The sequence below is a fragment of the Littorina saxatilis genome, linkage group LG9 (assembly GCF_037325665.1).
Source record: "Littorina saxatilis isolate snail1 linkage group LG9, US_GU_Lsax_2.0, whole genome shotgun sequence".
NCBI classification, from domain to species: domain Eukaryota; kingdom Metazoa; phylum Mollusca; class Gastropoda; order Littorinimorpha; family Littorinidae; genus Littorina; species Littorina saxatilis.
Window position 1 is genome coordinate 31,879,747 of NC_090253.1, and position 23,760 is coordinate 31,903,506.

General features: G+C 42.7%; 1 protein-coding gene across 2 annotated transcripts in view; it reads right to left on the minus strand.

Moving 5' to 3' along the window:
- LOC138975880 (calcium/calmodulin-dependent protein kinase kinase 1-like) overlaps positions 1–4,272 on the minus strand; it is a 187,971-nt gene extending 183,699 nt beyond the window's left edge. The window contains exon 1 of one of the 2 annotated variants that reach the window (XM_070348654.1): positions 3,525–4,272. In XM_070348654.1, coding sequence (XP_070204755.1) covers positions 3,525–3,591 — 67 coding nt within the window. In that variant the 5' untranslated portion in view covers positions 3,592–4,272. The remainder of the gene's footprint in view (positions 1–3,524) is intronic. The other variant, XM_070348653.1, reaches the window with a different exon arrangement.
- Positions 4,273–23,760: the final 19,488 nt, after the last annotated feature.

The window sequence follows — 23,760 nt, forward strand, 5'->3', positions numbered from 1 at the left end:
GCGGTTCTCTCGTAACACTCAAATTACCGCGGTTCGGACAGGTATAGGATTCAAATGCGAAGAGAAGGCAACACATCGTAACAGTGAGCGTGGAACGTACGGGCATGTACCTCAAAAGGAGTTTTTGGACTTACCCCCAAAGTCTTGACCCGTTACGGACTCGTTCACCCGGTGACGACCGCGGGGTCTTTCTTTCTTTATTTGGTGTTTAACGTCGTTTTCAACCACGAAGGTTATATCGCGACGGGGAAAGGGGGGGGGGGGGGGAGATGGGATAGAGCCACTTGTTAATTGTTTCTTGTTCACAAAAGCACTAATCAAAAAATTGCTCCAGTGGCTTGCAACATAGTACAATATATTACCTTACTGGGAGAATGCAAGTTTCCAGTACAAAGGATTTAACATTTCTTACATACTGTTTGACTAAAATCTTTACAAACATTAACTATGTTCAATACAAGAAACACTTAACAAGGGTAAAAGGAGAAACAGAATCCGTTAGTCGCCTCTTACGACATGCTGCGGAGCATCGGGTAAATTCTTCCCCCTAACCCGCGGGGGGTCCGCGGGGTCAGGCTACGAAAGCAGCAGCCAAAGAATGAAAACAAACAAGTAATTCGTACTACACCCTAAACTGAAATCGTCAACTTTTGAAAACACTTTTCTAAATGAACACTAGTGTTTACCATGTATGCTTCTGTTGCTAGTATTGAGAAGTATGTACTATAAATAAAATAATACTCGAGCGATCTCAGAAACAAACCGAAGCGAGTCAGCTCTTCCTAGAGTAGACTGGAATATGCGCACACTAATCAAAACAAAAACAGAAACTAAAAGGAAGTCATACACGCATGCAGAGTGATTTACAGTCGTCAGAATCAGGACGCATGAACTGTAAATAAAATAATACTCGGGTGAGCATAGAAATAGTATTTAGCACACACTGCGGTGTGTGAAGGAAGTATTACAAGGAACCTAGTGATTTACAGTCGACAAGATTATGCATGTGTGTTTCCCCTTGTCGTCACAGGTTTTGTTGTTCTCTATTTGTCTTCCATGGGTTATTTGACTGCTGAGAGAGAGAGAGAGAGAGAGAGAGAGAGATAGAGAGAGAGAGTGTGTGTGTGTGTGTGTGTGCGTGTGTGTGTGAGTGCGTGCGTGCGTGTCAGTGTGTGTGTGTATGTGTGTGTGTGTGTAGCGTGCGTGTCAGTGTGTGTGTGCGTAGCGTGCGTGTCAGTGTGTGTGTGTGCGCGTAGCGTGCGTGTCAGTGTGTGTGTGCGTAGCCGCGTGCGTGTCAGTGTGTGTGTGTGCGTAGCGTACGTGTCAGTGTGTGTGTGCGTAGCGTGCGTGTCAGTGTGTGTATTAAGGAAAAATAAAAGCAGGTAAAGGGAAGCAGGACATGTGGAAGACGAAAGACTGATTAGCATACATAAAGTAACGGAGATACTTCGTACAGTTCCTTAATTCGTACACGTTATACCGTTCAAATAACCAAAGGGAAGTAAGCGCTCTAAATGCAAACGACAAGTGTAATGGAGTAGGCGAGAGTTATATGGAACCAATCTCCTGGCACCTGAGAGAATAGCATGCATTGAAATGAACAAGCGACTTTCATCCTCAAAATATACGGTTATATACGGTTCATTCGTGTTTAACACTTTTTTTTTGCTCTTCCCCACACGCCAACAAAATACTGGTCAAGAACGAAGACACTAACTATATACTGATCAGTAAACTAATACTAGCATCAAATACGTATGTTTCTTTCTGTCATAGCAAATGTACATGTTGATTCTTAACTTTCTCTTTGATGCCTGCGTTATTATTAACAGCTATTGTGTTTTCAGCGTAGCAATAGGGTCCGATATTTACTAGACGAGACAAGTATAATGACTCGATGCCGACGAGTCGAAGACGAGTCGCATTATACTTGTTGGAGTCTAAATATCGGACCCTATTGCTACGCTGAAAATACAATAGCGATTATATAGCTGTTCTGACCTTTATTTGTTGTTCCAAACTTACAAAATGACAGTTTTTGCGTCGATGGCGTTGATCTCAGGTTTTGATAACAGACGCCGTTTCTTATGCGCATTAGTTTTGCGCATGCGCCACACTGACTTTGGAAAAAAACTCGATTTGACAACACAGCTGTTAAACAGCTTTTTATTAGTTCATTCGTATAAAACAAAAAGAAGTTTGAGTTTTTTTAATTTCGAACAAGACTACTTATGAAGAAGACCAAAACACAACATCAACAGAAAACTAGAAACAACTGAAGAACTAGGATGCAACAAGGGGAGGAAAAGAGAACAGCTAATCCGTACAAAGCGAGCAGACAGCAGCGACGTTTTCAGTTTGGGTGAATGGCATTTATCGTACTTGTCTCGTCACGAAGCGAATTTTTTAACCTTGAGCAGTTATAAACGACTACATGAATATTAGTGCCATGGGTTGTACATCAATACTTCAGAGGGGAAGTGGGGTATTTAGTGTGGAGTTACGAGATAAGAAAAGCCGAATGCGAAAGTTTGTGTCAGTCGGCAACTGTGAACTTAGCTCACAGGCACACAAAAACGGCTGTTCCGTTTTACTCCCCTGTTTGTACCACATCTTTCGACTTTGCCATTTTGTGGTGTTTAGGGACAGAAAATAATAGGTTTAGTCCTGTTTCATCGGGAAGTTAGCAGAAAAGGGTATGCTATCGACAAGCTGAAAAACATTCCCGAGAAGAATTTCAAGTTGTCAGTGTATGCTGTTGTCGATCAGTGAAACATCGTGTGGTACAGATGGGTAAAACCGGAGCCATGCGTCTTTGTTATTGACAATATGCTTTTGGATATTGGCAAAAATGGCCGACTTCCGTAGCATTATGCTTTGATGATCGGAAGAGACCATCCCATCACAGCCCCCGAATTCCCCCACGTGTCCATCAGAATAGCTATATACGCCTTTGTGTGTGGTTTCGTTGTATGCTTTTGTTTTCTATATACGTCGTTGTGCACTTTCGTTTAAATATAAGTAAGTAGGCCTGTTGTGCACTTTTGTTAAAAGTAAGTCAGCCTGTTGTGCACTTTTGTTAAAAGAAAGTCGGCCTGTTGTGCACTTTTGTTAAAAGTAAGTCGGCCTGTTGTGCACTTTTGTTAAAAGTAAGTCGGCCTGTTGTGCACTTTTGTTAAAAGTAAGTCGGCCTGTTGTGCACTTTTGTTTAAGTCGGCCTGTTGCGCACTTTTGTTTTAGAAAGTCGGCCTGTTCTGCTCTTTTGTTTTGGCGAGTCGACTTCACTTTTGTTTTGGCGAGTCGACTTCACTTTTGTTTTGGCGAGTCGACTTCACTTTTGTTTTGGCGAGTCGACTTCACTTTTGTTTTGGCGAGTCGACTTCACTTTTTTGTTATGTATACATTCGCTGTTGCGTGTAATTTTGGCGCTTTCGCTTTCGTGCCTAGCACTGCCGTGCGGCCATGTCCCTTTGGTGTGTATAATGCTTGTTGTACGCTTTAACCTGCGTAGTGTAGTTACTCACCGTTCATTGATGCGGAACTGGGGACAGGGGAGGCGCGCTCCACGACGCTTTTGTAGTGGCGGTACATTGTATCCTCTCCCTGTGTCCTCCCACTGTCTGCCTCTGTGTGCGACCTTTCAAGGTCACAGTTCCTCGCTTCTCCAGCCTACCTCCACTGCTTCACAGTCATGTTGACACTCACACACGTAGTCCCACCCTGGCTGCATGGTGTCGGGTTTCATTCAGCACAAAGTACTCCACATCTCACACCATAATCACAATGATAGTACACTCCACATTCCAAAGTATCCATAACAGATTGTCATTGCTGTGCATGGCATTCCTTCACAAGAACAGGCCGCGTATTTCAAAATGTTCACTCAAATGCGATAATCAGCGATGTTGCGGCGGAATTACTCCAAGTTGTACAGACTGTCGCGATCACATTCGTCATTTACACTGTTCGCGCTTGTTCACTTCCTTTTGACCCCTTTCCTCTTCGCTCCAAGACATGGCTGTCACCTGTGGTATAAACGTGTGGTCAGTCCACTGTCTCTCGCTTGTTTCTGTCCAAGTGTTTGGACACGTCCTCCTCAGTCGGCTCGCGGCCTTACCGCTGCCTGAACCACGAACGTCTGCATCTCTGCTCTTCTTGTTGTTTGGTTTTCGTCTTTATTAATAAGAACTCTATAGACGTGATGCCAACACTAAACAGTATTTCGTACCCGAGTTTCAGATTTCCAGTTTCCTCGTTAACTGTGCCTCATTCGTGAGACTGTCAGAATAAAACATCAGACCGACTTTCAGCATGCAAACAGAGTGTCTGAGACATTTATATCAATTCGGACCGTCACCATAAATGATGAAGGATCGCTGGAAATAGCCAAACTTGAGGAAGGGGACTACATCCGAAGTCTCAGACACTCTGATTGGGTCAGCTGTCACTACCCCCCATTGTCGTGAACAGTTGATGATGAGCTTCAACGTCACTTGTCCTGGATCTGTACCATTTTTTCATAATCGCATCACCAACAAAACTAAAATACAGAATAATACACAGTCCTAGAACTCAGACGCCTTTAAACAATATATTTTCCATGCTTCCGAACTCCGACACAACTACTGACCTATATATATATATATTGCATGTGCTACATGTAACTACATGACTGGGTCAGTAAGCACTACACGCCGTGTCGTCAGAACACTGAGCTAATACGCTCTAACTGGCTGGACTAAGTCAGCAAGAACGAAAGACATAAAGACTGTGGAAATCAATGAATCGGACAAGACAGTCAGATGACGTAAAACCAGCTGAATCGGCCTCGCACGACCCTCTGGGGTCTGGAGACAAGATACATCAACAGCCAATCAACCAACTACACTGTCTTCATGTTGTTGCTTTTGCATAATTATGTATTTTGCTTGATGATTTTTTCTCCTTCGTTTTCCCTTCTACAGTTCCCCGTATCGTCCGCCAAACCAAATATCATATTGCTTTCAAGAGCACGTTTATAAGCTTTGCTTGTTGTGCTCCATTTACTAATTGATTGTATGCGGCATTGTTGTGTGTCATTTTGTTGAATAAAATTGTTTAAACCAACTACACGCCGTGTCGTCAGAACAACGAACGGTCTGGACTAATCATGTTAAAACGGAAGAGAAAGCCGTTGACTGTGTTAATCACTGAATCGGACAAGCCAGTTATATAATGTCAAACCATACACAATGTCATAATCACCATCAGAACTGCAAACTAAGATACTACGTTCAAACACGTGCGCGCCATAACGCAAGAGCAATAACCTTCATTCAAACCTGTCAACTTCTGAAAAAAGCAAAACTAATAAGACGAGAACAAAAAGGACCATTGATAACGGTTAAGTTACGAAAGCTCACTCAGACTCCAATTTACAATCGAACCTGCCCTTGCGACCACCTCTCGAAAGCGACCACCTCTCCAAAGCGACCACCTGTCCACAGCGACCGCTTTGAAGGATCCCACTTGAGTGTTTCTTCTATATTAAATGTACCTTTCCACAGCGAACAGCTGTCTAATTGGTTTGTCCCTTGAATGGTCCGTCGTTATATACACATGAACAGGTCTGTAATATTATTCAGGCGGACATGAATCTTGCCCCAAACAAGAAACAGATTCATTCACGTGCTCATTCGTATAACCAACAGCGCCAGACATCAGAAATGGAAACATTTTTGATCGTCACGACTGTTCAACCAATAATTTGTTCACAAGCAAAACACAAGACAGACGGGTGCCGTGTCTACAGTTTCTCGTAGCTTTCAGAATCTCACGCAAGACCCAAAGCCGGAAAACGAAACCGCTAACGTTCAAAATCAAGAATGAAAAAAAAAAAGTTTGTTTATTAAACGTTTTAATATGGACAAAGCCAAATATGTGAAGGTTACTTTATGAAACGTTTGAGTCAAAACGATACGTTCACAGTGTTTCGGCTTGTCTACAATTAAACGTTCCATAAATTCTTGTTTGTTGATTACATTTACGTACTAAAAGACAAAGACACATAACACGCAAGACCTAAATCCGGAACAGCTAGCAAAGACCTTTAACGTTCAAAATCAAGAATGAAAAAACAAGAAAAGTTAGTTTATGAAACGTTATTGACAAAAGATATATTTACAATGTTTCGTTTGTCTATATAGTAAACGTTCCATATTATAGTACCATTTCTTTTTTTTTTTAGATTTAATGACCGCTTTCAGAGCTGACACAACCAACAGGCGAGCCACGTGGTAACGGTAAAAAAAAGAACACACGTTCTCTTCCGCATGCTTGCGAAATCGTTACCCTTACCCCCGTGTTACAAGAAAAGAACCTACACATACCTACCTATTCATTCCCAATGCCAGCGCACCAACCACAGGTAATTGCGTACATGCCCGAGAAATCACAAAACTACTGGATCCAGGTGCTTACATAACTCACCGCACATAACAGCAACATAACACCCTAGATCGTGCCACCCGTTCATCTCAAAAGAAGCAACGCAAGAGCACACGGATGAACACTGGAATAAACCCTAAACGCCCTGATCCCGCCCAATGTCGGCACCACACCGCCGCTTTGATCTGTTTAGAGCAACGGGAAAATCTGCAAGTTGTTACACAAACACAATATCGTACACTAAGAAACACGGGTTTCGACTTGCGAGTTTTAAACCCCACGTTCTAGCTCTGAGGAAGCTCAGTGCAGTAAGATGTGGGTATAGTTGGAGCAAGAGGAATTCAGTAATGTTTACCATTTTTTACTCACTACAGCCTTGAAGAAAGACAAGAAAATCGATAGGCTGCGGTGTTGCATGAAACCTGCCTGGCTCATCGCGATGAAAACACTGATGGAGAGAGTGAGAGACTGAGGGACAAAACATGAAAAGGCCGAGGGAAGGAAAGAACAGTGTGTGTGTGTGTGTGTGTGTGTGTGTGTGTGTGTGTGTTTGTGTGTGTGTGCGTGTGTGTACGTCTGTCTGTCTATTTGTATTCATGTCTGTAGGGCCTATGTATGTATGTACCGTATGTACGTATGCATGTGTGCAGGAAAGTGTTTTTCTGTAAATCAGATCGCCGACCGGCGACATGTGTCCGGCCCACTCTATCGGCCAGTCTACCCAACCCTCTTCTTCCGTCTGCCTCCTTTTATACGACTGTCTGCCTCCTTTCATTCGACTGTCTGCCTCCTTTCATTCGACTGTCTGCCTCCTTTCATTCGACTGTCTGCCTCCTTTGATATTACTTTCTCCCTCTTATCATACGGTTTTGTGCCTCCTTTCAAACGACTTTCTTCCCCATTCACCCGACATATGCGTCTTTTCATACGACTTTCCTAGTCAGCATGCGCAGAAAACTACGTCTGTTGAAAATCGACAGGTAACATCAACTGCGCCACAGCGACAAACAAAAGAAAAAAAATCAAAAACACTATCAGGATCCGATCCAGAATAGACCAGTAACCCCGACTGCTGTCATCCAGTTCACCGCACGGGAACACCCTTATTCCAATGCTCACGTGTGTGTGTGTGTGCGGGACGGGAGGGGGGGAGGGCTGTTGTCATAACTCAGAATAGTGATGTACATGTTACATGAGGCTAACCCACAGTAACAGATAATACGATCGAAGCTTAATCGACCCCGTATGACCCCCTGGGTTCTTGAGACAAGACACAACAATAAAAATTAAATTAATTACCCGCAGTCCTGTACTCCGATCAAATTTGGTATACATACAGTATCGTTAGATCATTAGCTGCCTGGCTACAACGGAAGTCAAATAATAACTAACATGGGGACAAAATAAACTGAAGGTCACTGAGCTCTTTTTATATTTAGTCAAGTTTTTTCATTATTTTCTTCGTGCATCTTTTCCAATCTTCCTCAGTCCCCCAAAACGGGAAAATGGTACACTACCGACAGATAGGGGAATCCCCATGAAACGGGGTTCACAAAGCAGGAACAGATCAGAATCCTTGCAGCCAGTTTTTGTTATAACACAACAATAACATCTCGTCAGCCTACCACCGCCGGGAAGCTGCAACAAGAGAAAATCGCCGCATAAAACGGTTTTACGAGCTGGATGGAAATAGCCACAAGGGACGTGTCTCGGTCACACAGGCCTATCGACAACGAGAGTTGAACGAGAGGAAGGCATACTTCTCTATGCCACGAGAAACCTAATAACCTGCTAATATCACGTCGGCAAAAAGCGACATGCCATTCATATCATTTTTTATTTTGATCTTTATTTCATCTCACTATTTACTTCCTTGTAAAAAACAAAAACAATGAGCGAGATAGGGTCCAAAGGCGATTCCCATTCAATCATGTCTACGCCGCCAGCTAAACGGCGGATAAAAATAGCGCCACGCGCAATACGGTCGTAGATTGCGTGTCGTTGTTTTTATCAGCGTCTCCCTCTTCATCGATGTGTATCTAGATCGGCGCGCAATGTTCCCCCCGGGCATCATTCCGATTTCCAATATGGCAGGCCGGGGTAATACGCACGGCAAGATGGGATTACCTTCGTATTTGCCAGCTGTCAGCTGGATTCGTTTCGCCGCTGTTATCAAAGCAGACGTTGCAACTGACAAAGTAATTTTGTTGCCAGAAGGGTATTCGGCGCATTTACTCTTGATTCGCCCGATTGATTTTCCTTAATTCAATAACGTTTTACGTTCAGAACAGAATAATATCTATTTGTTGCTTGTGTTTGAAGTACTTCACTGATTTGAGCATTCGCTGATAAATCTGGTGTACCCGGTACTCGATACCTTTTAGCTCTGGAAAAAAGTTAGCCTCGAAGGCTTCACAAAGATATATAGATGCAAAGCACTCGATAAAAAAAGAAACAACCTACGATACCTGATCATGTCGCTGCCTCAAGGACACACCTATCAAATGCTCACACAAGAAAGACAACCTCATCTGATCGTTCAGTTGCCAAACTACAGGGTGGTCCAAAAAAATGCAGACAGTTTTGCGTGCCTGTCATTTCTGCTACAGGGCTCCCACCTATTCTTTTTCACCTGGAATGTCTCACACAAGCATGAAAGTTTAGTAAGGCACATTTTTTTGGCTCACGTAAGTGTAGCCTATGCGATGCTAAACTTTGTCTGTCTGTGCGTGCGTATGTATGTATGTCCGTGGTAGAAACTTTAAACATTTGACTAAACACCGAAATACTCATTTCACCTGGTTATTTTTCAAGCACCATCTTCAAAATATTGAAGCAATCATCAATATTGTGTCGGCATGTGTGGAGTTAAAGAGTGCATCCAAAGAAAACGGGTGGTGTGGGGTTTTGAAGGGGTACAAGCAGTTGACTGGTTTGTGTCGTGTGTGGTATATAGACCAGGTCAGGTGTCAAGACCAGGTCAGGGGTCGCGCGAAGGATTGTGGTATACATAGATTCACTTCTCCAGTTCTCACCTCTGCATTCGCCGATTCGGGGAAGACGATTTCATGCTGTTCGGTTTCTAAGCCCCAGAAAAGTAAATAAAGAAGATACCAGATTTCCTACAATTTGATCTGTACAGCGTTTTTCCAATGTCCACGCGAGGAAGAGCTTTCGAAAGTGCAGTGTCGATCTGGCAGTCGTATCCCGGTAAGTACAGAGACGTAGAGGTTACATGCTGAGTCTCAGTGATTATCAAAAATAATGGTCGAAGTTAGCGGATCATCAAAAATGCGAGCTTCAGCGAGCTTTTTCATGACCGCAAACTGAGACCATAATTTTTGATAATCACTGAGACGAGGTATGTAACCGCTTTATTCCTCCTTTCTTCAGTTATTCAAAGAAAAGAGGAGTTTTTGTGCGAAAGTTTGATCGAATCATATTCACCCAACCAGTCTACCTGCGCAGGCGATCGATTAATGCGCGGTTGTATAGTTCCGTGCAAATCATTCAATTCTGTTAACACTTCTTGTCAGTTTCCATGTTTTGAACTAAAATCAAGTACACAGTTATGTTGTCATTCTGCTGTGGCGGTAAAGGCAGATAGTGTGTGTTCTGTTCATGTTTTGGTATCGCTCAGGAAATGTTCTTTCCTCAAATGTGACCACAGGCGGAAGGTATCGTCCACTGGACTACTACTACCACAGACAGACTACAAGGTATGTCACTCACCTTCGAGTCTTCTGTGTTCTTGGAGTCGCTTTCTGGGGAAAAATAGTGTTCAAGACGGTTTGCCTCTTCCTACAATCTGTGTAAGGTCAAATAAATACAGTTGAATGATTGTTTGAACTATTATGTGCCTTTAGTTTTCAGTTTCCGTCCGCTGTAGGTTGTTTTTAACCATCATTTGGACGAATCTTCGTTTGCGAGCCGCTAATCCACTTGAGGACAAATCATGTATCCGCACCGCATATGCATACCAGCGCTCATTGGTTAATAACAGGATATTCGATGATTATTTTCCCGTGGGTAGCTTCCCTCTGCTGCACACTATTTACATATGTTTCAGACCAATGAGCGCTGGTATGCATATTCGGTGCGGATACATGATTTGTCCCCAAGTGGATTAGCGGCTCGAAAACGAAGATAGTGTATGAAACCGCTGCACATTCTTTAAGTTGATTAAATGTTTGCAATTGATTGCGTGTGATCTGTTTATAAAATGAAATATTGTTGATAACTGACCGTCGGATTGCAGTCTTGTCGATGCAGCCGAAATCTGGAAGGGGAACTACTCGTGTCGCAAGACAAAATATGAGAGTTACTTTTCCTTGGAATCTTGCTAGCGATAAACGATTGTGCACAGCAGATCTGAATTCAGAAAACAACCAAACTCATGGATTTTATATTGAGATTCATGTGTTCAAGCCTGTAGTTGCTGGTTTAAATGCGGTATGGTTGTATTGTTTGCTCCAGAAATGTATATTTTGTACATTAGAGTGTTCTGAACTTTTGAGTCGCAAAAAGTAGATCCACAATGTGTACAGTCTCTACCCATGAGCTATCGAGGATTCAGGCCCGTTGATGGGTAAGTGATTTTGGTTGTTGGGTAAGTTACCGAAAAAATAACTAGCCCTACAAGTTTACAGAGAGAAAGAAGCAGAGGGGGGAATAAAGATCTAGTGTCTCCCACTCTGATAACGTGTCACCTACTGTTAATCCGTTTTGTTTTAATTTCTTTTTATTTCAGCAGACACGGATGTCAAACACAGTGCTAGGCAGTCACCTCTTGTGAAATGAGTTGATCTAAAGTGCCTGTAATGTTTGGATGTCTTTGTTCGTGGTTCGATTTATGTGAATGTCAAGACTTGCAGTAGAGTCTCAAGTTTACTCTGCCCGAAAAAAACTGTCCACCATTTACTTGTACATGCAGATATAAGGAAACGGAATGAATCTGTTCTCAAAGTCAAAATGATCACGATTTTGTCATCAAATTCAAAACATGCACTGTGACTGTCATGGTTTTGTCTGTACAATTTGGTAAGTCTTACCTTGCAACAACTTCCTTGAACTTGAAAGACAGTTTTTGAATGCTAGATCTGTATCGCGTTTCATTCCAGACTCGATCCTCTCTTTGATTGTACTGTTTGCTGTTTACGCACTATCATGATTCGCTATGTAACGTTTGGTAAGCTTACCTTGCAACAGCTTCCTTTGCAACATCATTTCTGGGCGTAGTTCAATAGTTCGTCACATTCTCAATCCAAGCACCTCGTCTCTGGATTACGGCTGCGACACGGACATTGAAGTTGTTGATAACTCTGTCCAAGGTCTCGAGTGGAATCCTCCTGATTTCACGAAGAATGTTCTCCTTTAGCGCTTGTATTGTCTGTGGATTGTTGTGGTAAACCCTTGCAATGATGTTGCAAAGAAGAAAAAACCGTGCCTTATAACTATTACTAAACTTTCATGCTTGTGTGAGACATTCCAGGTGTAAAAGAATAGGTGGGAGGCCTGTAGCAGAAATGACAGGCACGCAAAACTGTCTACATTTTTTTGGACCACCCTGTAGTTTGAAAGGCTACCAGAATATATACGCTCGTCATTGTTCAAAGAACAGTAGCTGTGCCTGACAAACAGACAATACAAAACATTGTGCCATTGTGTGGAGAACAAAAGTCTCTTTGTTTGACAATACAAAACCTTGTGCCATTGTGTGGAGAACAAAAGTATCTTTGTTAGACAATACAAAACCTTGTGCCATTGTGTGGAGAACAAAAGTCTCTTTGTTTGACAATACAAAACCTTGTACCATTGTGTGGAGAACAAAAGTCTTTTTGTTAGACAATACAAAACATTGTGCCATTGTGTGGAGAACAAAAGTCTCTTTGTTTGACAATACAAAACATTGTGCCATTGTGTGGAGAACAAAAGTCTCTTTGTTTGACAATACAAAACCTTGTGCCATTGTGTGGAGAACAAAAGTATCTTTGTTAGACAATACACAATCTGGTGCCATTGTGTGGAAAACAAAAGTCTCTTTGTTAGACTACTGGCGATGACACCCACACACGTAATTGATCGACCTTAGCAGAAGAACAAACAAACAAATCTTGCGCCTTTGTCACGTTTTTGGTCCGTGAAAAAAAGACAGAAGAGTTACAGTTTCAGCGCCCAATGAATTCTAGGGGCCAACCTCATCTGATTGTTCGGTGGCCGAGCTTTTTGAAAGTCGACCACAAACATAATCGCTCATCTTTTTTTCACTCGAGGAAGCCATCACAATTTCCCAGCACTGGACCAACAAAGTAACGAAAGTGAAAAATGAATAGAGAAAAAAACACCACAAACTAAGAGTAAGCACCACTTACTGACAACAGAGCCTGGGCAACAAGTGAAAACATATCAGTGAAACCAATATGCACTCAGTCTCGCTGGAATGAAAGAGCAATTTAAACAAGTCTCGGAACATAAAGCACTCCTTCTTGCTCCCTTCTCCGGGCGACGAATGTAACAGGACCAATGATCGGATATCGACAGAATGATTTGCCATGGACGGAGCTGAAACAGAAAGTCGACACGGCCACCCTGCCACATCCGCTCTGTGCGTGACAAGCAGTCAGTACTCAGATACTACTTTACCCGCCCTCTCTGCCAAAAAATGAATCCAATAAAAACGCCATCTCCCATTTTAGAAGTCCGCGTCGTCTGACATGAGTTAGACTCGTTTGTGCCTTTGTTCAGGAGTTCATCCTGCCGTAAGAAGCAATCAAAAAAATCCATTTTACAGTCTCCGTTTTATTAATAAACCGTGCCATTAACAAGTCGTATATTTGACAGTCTCTAGTTTGAACTGTGCCCAAGTTGGCAATAGACTCATCTTCCATTTCACAGGCTCCGACTTCAACTGTGCTGACACAAATAATAAACAAATCGTGTGTTGTTGAGTCTTTCACACTCTTTGCGTATTACCTTTCCAAAACAGGCAACAAACTCATATCTTTCGAAATAGACCATCCGGTCAATAATTGATCCAATAACAAAAGAGGCGACATATCGATTTGTTCTTCGGTTTTAACTGTGCCAAGACGGTTCACTCGCTACAATTATTTCAATTTCAGCAGTTTTGGCCTTTCAGTCTGCCAAAAGGGAGCAATGGCGATTACACACAGTCTCCTGATTTTAATCTGTTAACTAAAAAAGGCAATAAAGACAACAGCAACAACCTTAAAAACACCTTGTCGTTACATTGTTTACTGTTTCACAAAAGGAACGAATACTCACTCTCAAGATTCCACTGTCCCAAACGAAAGTCAATATAAACCAACACTTTCCACCATCTCCGATGCTGTGATACAGATTCCACGCAATATTGCGTCTCACTCGTGCCATGCGAATAATAAGCCCATAAGACGAACCCATTTTTGTGAATAAGCCAATAAACCGAACCCTTTTTTGAACGCTCCTCTACTTGCCGACACGAAATTGCACCAAAATACTCCTTTAAACTGCAAGCTTTTTTGCGACGCAATAACTCATCAATCAAAAGTTGTTTCAACATCTCAAAAACTGTGTCATGAATCATGTATGACCAAATGAACTCACAAGCGTGCTGGTAAAACCAATAACAGTGACAGTCAGACGATGTTTGGCCTGATGGGCACAAATTACTCGCAGAGAAGCCGCGTGTTGGGGCGGGGGTGAAAAAAAATCGATATAATAACGCTGCGCTGTGCAACAGCGAAGATCGAAGCCGCCAGACAGGTGATAACGAGCGATGGGAACACCCCTACACACACATGCACAATTAATTCAATGTCCCCCTGGTATTTAATCGTAAAACATTGACTGAACTCCGCTAAAGCTGACACTGATCGTGGTAGTCAGGTTCCAGCTTACTCTCTGTGTACCCCCGTTGAGGTTTCCAAAACACGCTTCGACATTTGGTTTCCAAAACACGCTTCGACATTTGGTTTCCAAAACACGCAATGACATTTGGTTTCCAAAACACGCTTCGACATTTTTTTCTCCAAAACACCCTTCGACATTTGGTTTCCAAAACACGCTTCGACATTTGGTTTCCAAAACACGCTTCGACATTTGGTTTCCAAAACACGCTTCGACATTTGGTTTCCAAAACACGCTTCGACATCTGGTTTCCAAAACACGCTTCGACATTTGGTTTCCAAAACACACTTCGACATTTGGTTTCCAAAACACGCAATGACAGTTTGTTTCCAAAACACGCAATGACATTTGGTTTTCAAAACACGCAATGACATTTGGTTTCCAAAACACGCAATGACATTTGGTTTCCAAAACACGCAATGACATTTGGTTTCCAAAACACGCAATGACATTTTGCTTTTACATTTTATTTGTCCTTGGGTAGACGTTTCCAGCTACTCCTGTACCACCAAGCTAGGAGTCTTAACAATAGTCAGAAATCCAACACTTGGTTACACCAAAAAGTCTCAACAGAAAGCCGAGTGTCCCCTATCTGTTAGAAATCAAATTGTTATGGTTTGGTTTTGGTGTTGTTTTTTCTCTCAAAACACTCTCTTACAAACTAGCATCCGAGGCCTAAACTTCAACACTGCTGAATTGTTGATCGAACTTGAAATCGGCAAACCATCTAGGACTTCGCAGGTATATGTATCTGTGACTGAAATCAAAGCCAGTGGAGCATGACCAACAAGACAAACACAGTTGAGTTATTGCTGGCTGGAAATCAGCACACCATCTATGATTCCAGTGCTATATCTCTGACTAAAGCCGGCAATCAAAGCCAATGGAACGTGACCAAAAACCAATCCCATACAATATGCGAGGGGACAGCAGTGAGAAGCAACCCACCCTCAAAACCATGCTGTTTAATATTACTGGTGATTTATGACAGATGCAGCGAAGCGTAACAAGCCGTCAAGTTAAATCAATGTTCAAGGTAAGACCACAACCAAGAAAGCACGACGTGTACTTTTAACACAAGATACAAATATATATTGTTTTAAGCCTATATGCATGGCATGGCTTAATTAGTCTACTAGAATCAACGCGAAAGCAACTTTTCATTGGTATTTCTTGAAGCTGTTCAAATACATTAATTTCTTCTTCTTCTCCTTCTTTCGCCCTCTCTCTCTCTCTCTCCCTCCCCCTCTTTCACACACACACACACACACACACACACACACACACACACACACACAAACACACAGGTGGGGGAGGACTTTGACCTGAATTTCATTATGACCCACACCTGACTTTGCCCAACCAGGGAGGTGTTAATGTGATGATATCTGCTCCTTAATGTAAACGAATTGTCACGATTAGGTAACAGGGATCAAGAAAAAGGTCACTCGGTGGGGTGCCCTCTCTTGATCCAGTGCGACAGAAAGCGTCTGTTTTCCGTCACCGGATGCGGATTCTGCTGACAGCGCCAAACAAGCACGAGATTTCTGTTTTTGCACGCATTTCACGGAGGGGTTTTTGCTATCGGGGCAGAATTGTGGATAGCTGAACTTGATATGTGACAAGGTCAGTCACGTGTTATTGTCTAGGTGGTCTGTGAGAGACACAAGGACGGCGCACTTGACACCCAGCGGCAGAAGAAGAAGGATCGAATACACAGTTTCTAGAGTATGATGGATTTCACCGAATAGGATATTCGGCACTCTAGGGGAACTTCCACGAGTTATCACCTTCTCACTGCCACATGTTTTGCTGAGGACGAGTCGTCAAATTTTCCTTCGCCGTGCGATAGACTTCGCATAAGTATTCGGCAAGGGGTTTTTTGGATGTTGTTGTCACTGTTGACGAACAGAGGCCATTCCAGGGAGGAAGCGGGTTTTGCTTCCATGAGAGTGCTACATTCATAGGCTGTTTGAGGTAATAAATCATTATTTAACGCTGTTGACGAGTCTGTGTTTGTGGAATGAAATACTCTCTGTTGTTCTCTCCAGGTTAGCGCATAATTTGCTCTCTGTGACGCTAAAATACTAATCTGTATATGGTTTTTGCAGATAGGGAGAGAAAGACGAAAAGACGGCTGTTTTGTTGTTGTGAAAAGTCCATTAATTTTGTGCAGGCCCACGTGCTCGATGAGATATGTAAAGATGACATGTTTAAAGGTGGAGGGTGAGGGGTAGCTGACATGTTTAGTGCACCGATGCTTTCTGTTTGCAGCCTTCGTTTTCCTAACTTCTGTTCGGGCTGCCTTCTGCGGGGACACGCTAACCAGCACACCGGCTAACCAGCGAACCGGCTAACCAGCTAACCAGCGAACCGGCTAACCAGCTAACCAGCGACTGGGTGCGGCGCCTGATGCCTCCACAGTTCCCTGCTTCGTCACCACGCTAACCAGCACTTCATTCGACGGAGCAGTTGTGGAGGCTAAAAGACTAATTACAGGACGTCCACCCAGTGGCGAAAGAAAGCTAAGTGCACCATGTCTTATGCACCCCGTTGACCACCGTTGTCTTTATGTTATCTGTGATTACTTCGAGTAGTGACAACGTGGGGTGTGAGACACCTGCATTAATTGGCACTTTTGAGCAGAACAGTCGTATTTTCGTATCTTTACACGGGATCAGCGTGTTACTATAATTTTCTATTCTAACTGGCATTTTGTCAGTGACCATTGGTTTTTTACGTTTTGAGAACGTAAAAGAACATATTTTGAGTGAAGTCTCGAGGGAGGTGGCGAGTTTCTACATAAACAGGCGTCTGAAACTTATACTTTTGTTGTCTCTATTTAATTGTATGACTGCGAGAGTGGATCGTGGTGTGGTTAGTTAGTTAGTAGTAACTAACCGTTTCATAATCACCTTAAGTGATATAGTGAAACGTGACACGAATAGATTATTCCAACGTCGTGATTTTCCATCCCACCTGTCCCCACATGTCAAGAAGCTAAATTGTGATGTCAGTCAAATTTGTTGCGATGGCTAGAGTTGACGTTAACAGCTAACAGAGATAGAACAAAGACGAGAGAAGGATAGGGGTGCGTTTATTTGTGAATACGTCTGTGTGACAGAGAGTGAGAGAAAGAGATAGAGACAGTGTACATGTCTGTGTCTGTTTTCGAGGTGAATGGCTTGGCCGAGTATGTATGCTGGTGAGTGATTCTGTACAGTAGGGGGCAAAAGAAACGCACCACATTCAGGCCCACTTATGAAAGTGATTTTTTCGTTATTTTCAAATTGACGTAACATATGAACCAGATAAAGTACATCAAAAAGAAAAACAGATTCGTGGAGGATATGTTACTGTCTGTACGATTAGCGCATAGTTTCGAATCATTTTCTTTGTTTACCTTTTCATAAATTGTGTAATGTCTTCTTCTAATTACATTAACCCTCAAAAAGCCTCCAGAAAGTAAGACACCTTTTTGCCAAAGATTCCATCCAAAACACAACAGTGAATCAGCTCCGCATTGTTCTCGGTGCTAAATACCTGACCCCCGCCCAGTGCGTACAGATTAATCAATGCTGCCTGACTGGACAAATCAATGGGCTGGTTAAGACCTGGCTGCGTGTCTCGGCCGCTCAGGCCCACACGTCCCTGTCAGCCCGGCAGTCTCGGTGACTTGTTGACAGAAAACCCTTACCCGGGTATCGACCCGCCGTCAACGGCCATTCTCACGGCCACAGCGGCATTTCCAGGCCACTGGTGGAACACGACTGTTGACACGGCCGGGAAACTTCACCTCCTTTAATTGATTGACAGATGACTATGGTCACAGAAAGTCAACAGCGCAAAGCGTCTCCACCGCCCCGCACCACCCCGCCCTGCCCCACCCCTTCAATCTTCACCCCTGAAACAACACTCCAACCCCAACCACTGATCGCGCTGGCCTTTTTTAAAGTACGAATCCTGACCCTGTTACGCCAACCCGTCATCTGCCAGGGGTAAAATGGTCAAATGAAATACATTCAGCATGTAAATGCCGCTATTTAACTGTGTGTATTATCATACCGACATATACCTCACAAACGAAGACGTCTTCAGCACATATATATTCATAGAAGAATTTAAAAACGATGAACGTCGGAGGTATAATAAGACAAACCACGTCCACTGAGGGTCAACATTTGATAACCAAATTTGTAAAAATATTGTCAGAAATTAAACGCTCTACGTGATGTGGTTGGCAAAATCAAATAATATATATAAACAAAAATATTAATAAGGGGACAATAAATCTGTTCAAATGGAAAAAAATAAATACGTCAGGCATGACCGGTTGCCAACGTTATTTCCGTTATTTTTTTGATACTTTTACCATTAAAATACTGGACATGTGCGGACAACGCCATCCCTGACAACATGAAAGAATCACCAGGTCACAAAGAAAGTAAATGTACATGGCTTTCTAAACACAACGATTCACGTTCTTTCGTCAGTTAACCAAGCTAACACAGATTTTCGGAGAACAACAAGAAAATAGCCAGTCATTCGTCTGACCATCGGTGAACTGTAACCGACTTTAGATGGCAAACAGAAATCGAACTGCGTAATTACCTAATCAGCGTGCGCCAGAGCAATAATACAGTTACTCCGCGGAAACGTACATGTAATTAGGTCACGTTGGCTTTCCTACAGAGAGGGAGAGGAATAAACAAAACAAAACAAAAAAAAGGGGGGGGGGGGCACAAACAAACAAAGCAAACACACACACACACACACACACACACACACACACACACACACACACACACACACACACACACACACACACACACACGAGGTAATACAGATAGTTGTGTGTCACCGGTGGACTAAACACAATGGTTGGCAATAATAGGCCGTGAATAGTAGGATATGCGCCGAAATGGCTGCGATCTGCTGGTCGATGTGAATGCGTGATGTATTGTGTAAAAAATTCCATCTCACACGGCATAAATAGATCCCTGCGCCTTGAGTCCGAGTCTGGAGATACGCGCGCGATATAAGACTTCATATAATATAACAATAACAATAACCGGGTGACGAGAGCAATGGCCTAGAGGATAAGACGCCGGCTTGACAAGCAGAAGGTTGTGGTTGGAATCCCGGCCGCGCTTGGTGGGATAAGGATTAAGATTTTTCCGATCTCCCAGATCAACTGATATGCAGACCTGTGCCTTATCCCCCTTCGTGTGTACACGCAAGCATAAGACCAAGTGCGCACGGAAAAGATCCTGTAATCTATTTCAGACTTCGGTGGGTTATAGAAACACAAAAATACCAAGCATGCATCTCCCGAAAGCGGCGTACGGCTGCCTCAATAGCGGGGTAAAAAGCCGTGGGTGTTTCAGCCCACGAACGAAGACGACGACGAAGAAGAAGAAGGCATACGGGTTACTGCTGAATCTGTGTAGATGTAGGACAATCACTCATTCAGATCACCATGGATGCTTCAAGGCACACCCCTTCCTGTGAATCAGTTCCGCTCACCATCATTCTCAGATCAGGCTAGGCTTGATAAAAACCGCCCCTCCACGTGGTCACATACCAACAATCAACACCCCGTACTGCTTTCTGTGCTGAGTTTCAATTCCTTGATGGTTTCATTTCTACTGGCCTTTTAGTAATTAATTCATTAAAAAAAAATACAACTGTCCACAGAGAACATCCAGGCTGTTGATGTATGTGACTAAGTGGAAGGATGGGTTTAAAGCCTGTCCAGATCTGAGAGATGGTAAGCCGAACTGTTTTCACGAGAAGACGTGTGCCTTTAATGTATCGCACGACACAGACACCAAGTCACAAGTGTACACAGGCTGGCAGGTCGGGACACAGTCAAAACGGGTGACAAAGTCATTCACAGGGAAATCCAACTATGGCCACAGTCGTCCGGAAATCTATCTACGGTAGATTCGTTTGCCTCTTTCACGCTTGCAAACCATCGGGTTTTATCAATGTACAACCACAACAACACGGAAAAGTCCCACTACGGCCTCTGTCGACCGGAAACCTAGATATGGTTCAGTTGTTTACTTCTTCCACACACGCAAACCATCGAGCGTTGTGGGTAAATAACGAAAACCTGTCGATACAATACAACACAATTCTATGAACTATTCTGAAGACTGAAGTATAATTTGGCAACGGAAGCACGCCAAGAAGGAACAGACCTGACTTTTCTTTATGGCGACTTTTCAGCCATTCGGTATTGTATACTATATAATTATTATGAAAAGCGTACCAGTACTCGCAGGTTCACGTGGTACAGAGGTCACCCAAATAGGAAGAATAATTCCTACCGAGTTCAATCACCCCACCATTTAGGCAGCTGTTCTTCTTCAGAGGAATTTCAGCTTGATGTAGTGTGCGGCTTATACGGAGAGCAGAGATGAACGAGAGAACTAAAGATGTAATGAGTAAAAACTCAAAGGTCACAGCAAACAGTGTGTTTAGCCGAGTGCACGTGAACAAAGAAATCTCCATCACATCAAATGTCACAAGCATTTCCAAATCGACCTACCTACATCAGGTAGGAAATAAATTAGATGTCGTACGAGTCCATTAACTTCAGCAGGCCAGCTAGCTGTATATGTATCAGTTAAAATGGTGATCCGGGTGAAGTCGATAAACCCACAGACCGGTTGCTCAGAGCTAGTGGACGATGATGTCAAATCACGAAAGTCCACAAGTAGGCAAAGCTGGCACTGATTGATTAATAGGCCTACATTTATGTTAAAACTAGAAATGCCAGTTAATCCTATATAAACACCAAGTATTGACTCGACACATGTATGTTTAGACTAAACATGTCAGACTCATACACTACACTTGTGACTGGGGCAAAAGAAAGGAAATCAACCCAAACCCATACTTGCGCAATAATCCACGCAACTTTTGTGGATATTAACCAAGCATCACAAGAACACAGATCATGCAGCGGGACTACATAACGATATGGTAGCCTGCATGACATGGCTAACACGGAACTGCATCGTGAAACACGCAGTGGCGACGTGTTTTCCAAGGAAAAGTTTGATTTCGAGTTTTACTCCTGGCTTCATCCGCACCAAAAACTCAAGACCGAGTGCGATTTTAAACCCTAAACAAGTCGCGTAAGGCGAAAATACAATATTTAGTCAAGTAGCTGTCGAACTCACAGAATGAAACTGAACGCAATGCCATTTTTCAGCAAGACCGTATACTCGTAGCATCGTCAGTCCACCGCTCATGGCAAAGGCAGTGAAATTGACAAGAAGAGCGGGGTAGTAGTTGCGCTAAGAAAGATAGCACGCTTTTCTGTACCTCTCTTTGTTTTAACTTTCTGAGCGTGTTTTTAATCCAAACATATCATATCTATATGTTTTTGGAATCAGGAACCGACAAGGAATAAGATGAAAGTGTTTTTAAATTGATTTGGACAATTTAATTTTGATAATAATTTTTATATATTTAATTTTCAGAGCTTGTTTTTAATCCGAATATAACATATTTATATGATTTTGGAATCAGCAAATGATGGAGAATAAGATAAACGTAAATTTGGATCGTTTTATAAATTTTTATTTTTTTTTACAATTTTCAGATTTTTAATGACCAAAGTCATTAACTAATTTTTAAGCCACCAAGCTGAAATGCAATACCGAAGTCCGGGCTTCGTCGAAGATTACTTGACCAAAATTTCAACCAATTTCGTTGAAAAATGAGGGCGTGACAGTGCCGCCTCAACTTTCACGAAAAGCCGGATATGACGTCATCAAAGACATTTATCAAAAAAATGAAAAATACGTATGTGGATTTCATACCCAGGAACTCTCATGTCAAATTTCATAAAGATCGGTCCAGTAGTTTAGTCTGAATCGCTCTACACACACACACAGACACACATACACACACACACGCACACACGCACACACACACGCACATACACCACGACCCTCGTTTCGATTCCCCCTCGATGTTAAAATATTTAGTCAAAACTTGACTAAATATAAAAAGACCCCTAAAAAGACGAGAGATTTATTACTGTAAAGAAGAAGCAAGTTTTCCCAAAAAGTAATACGAGAAGTCACAAAGACAGATCGGCAACACTACAAGGTCAATTGCAAGGCACTGGTCGTAGGTCACTGACGCGTTATAATCGGACATAACCGATTGCTTGGGCGGGGTATCGGTCACATGTGACTCATTGACTTTCTGACGCGCTGGTCATGAGTGGAAAAGACTTTAACAACAACAACAACATAGTCAGTCACTTCCACCTTTGATGCTATCAGTAATAACAACATACTACTTTAGCAGCATAATCATCGTCGACACTACAATACCAATGACAAGAGCTTCCCTGTGACCATAGAGCAGAACTATACATACTATCCTCATACTCAAAGTCAACCTCCTAGTGCAGTCATGTAGAACAATACCCTTTCAGGTAAGAAACTGATACGGCTCTTAAAAAGCCTGCGACTTAGGACAATCTAGGTCACTTTCAAACATGTAGAATTTCCCTCACGAGGACTACAAGCCCTTGTTGGCACAACACGACCCCGTTTACTAATACTCCCAGCACTAAATACACAGCGACCGACACTACTGGAATATTATTGACTCTGTTGTTATCCGGTCGGCCTGATAAGTGCAAAGCCGAGTTTCGTGTAGCACTACCCCTCGTGCTAATCAGTACGAATGTCTTCCACCAGTTTTATCACTGGCAAACACAAAGCAAGAATTTTGTTTTAGAATGACACGCTGAACAACTTCAATACAGCACCATGCCCTGTTAGTCTGACAAGGGCAAATTCGACTTTCGTGTAACACCACTGTCGGGCTATCAGTACAAATGCCTTCAGCAAATTGTATCACTATCAAGCAAAAATCAAGACTGTTGTTTTGAAATGACACGCAAGACTACCTTAGTTCAGTAGCATCCCAATCTGTACAAATCAGTCATCCAGACCTTTGAAAACCTCTAGAAAGATTGTTTTTAAGCAACTACAATGATACTTAGATATCACACCTATTACGTGTCTACTACATGTTAACAACTTGACGAAAAACTGATTGAAAATCAGTCTACTGTTGACAACACGTTGAAAAGGGAAGTAAATCGGCAGCACGGACTTACGCTCATTTCATCGTCATCATAGTTGCTTTACTACACACTTTCAATATAAAACACACACACTCAATCGCAGAGCTTCTTTGATCAGCACCACAATCAGTTCAATTCTATATCCTCGGCACAACAGAAACACTTGAGCACACACACACACACACACAACAAGCAGGAAATGCTACACTGCACAGAAGATCACGAACACAACTATGAACACTGACTGACAGAATTCCTTGGCAGCGAAGCTTACTCCATTGCAATTGTGTAACTTGGAGACT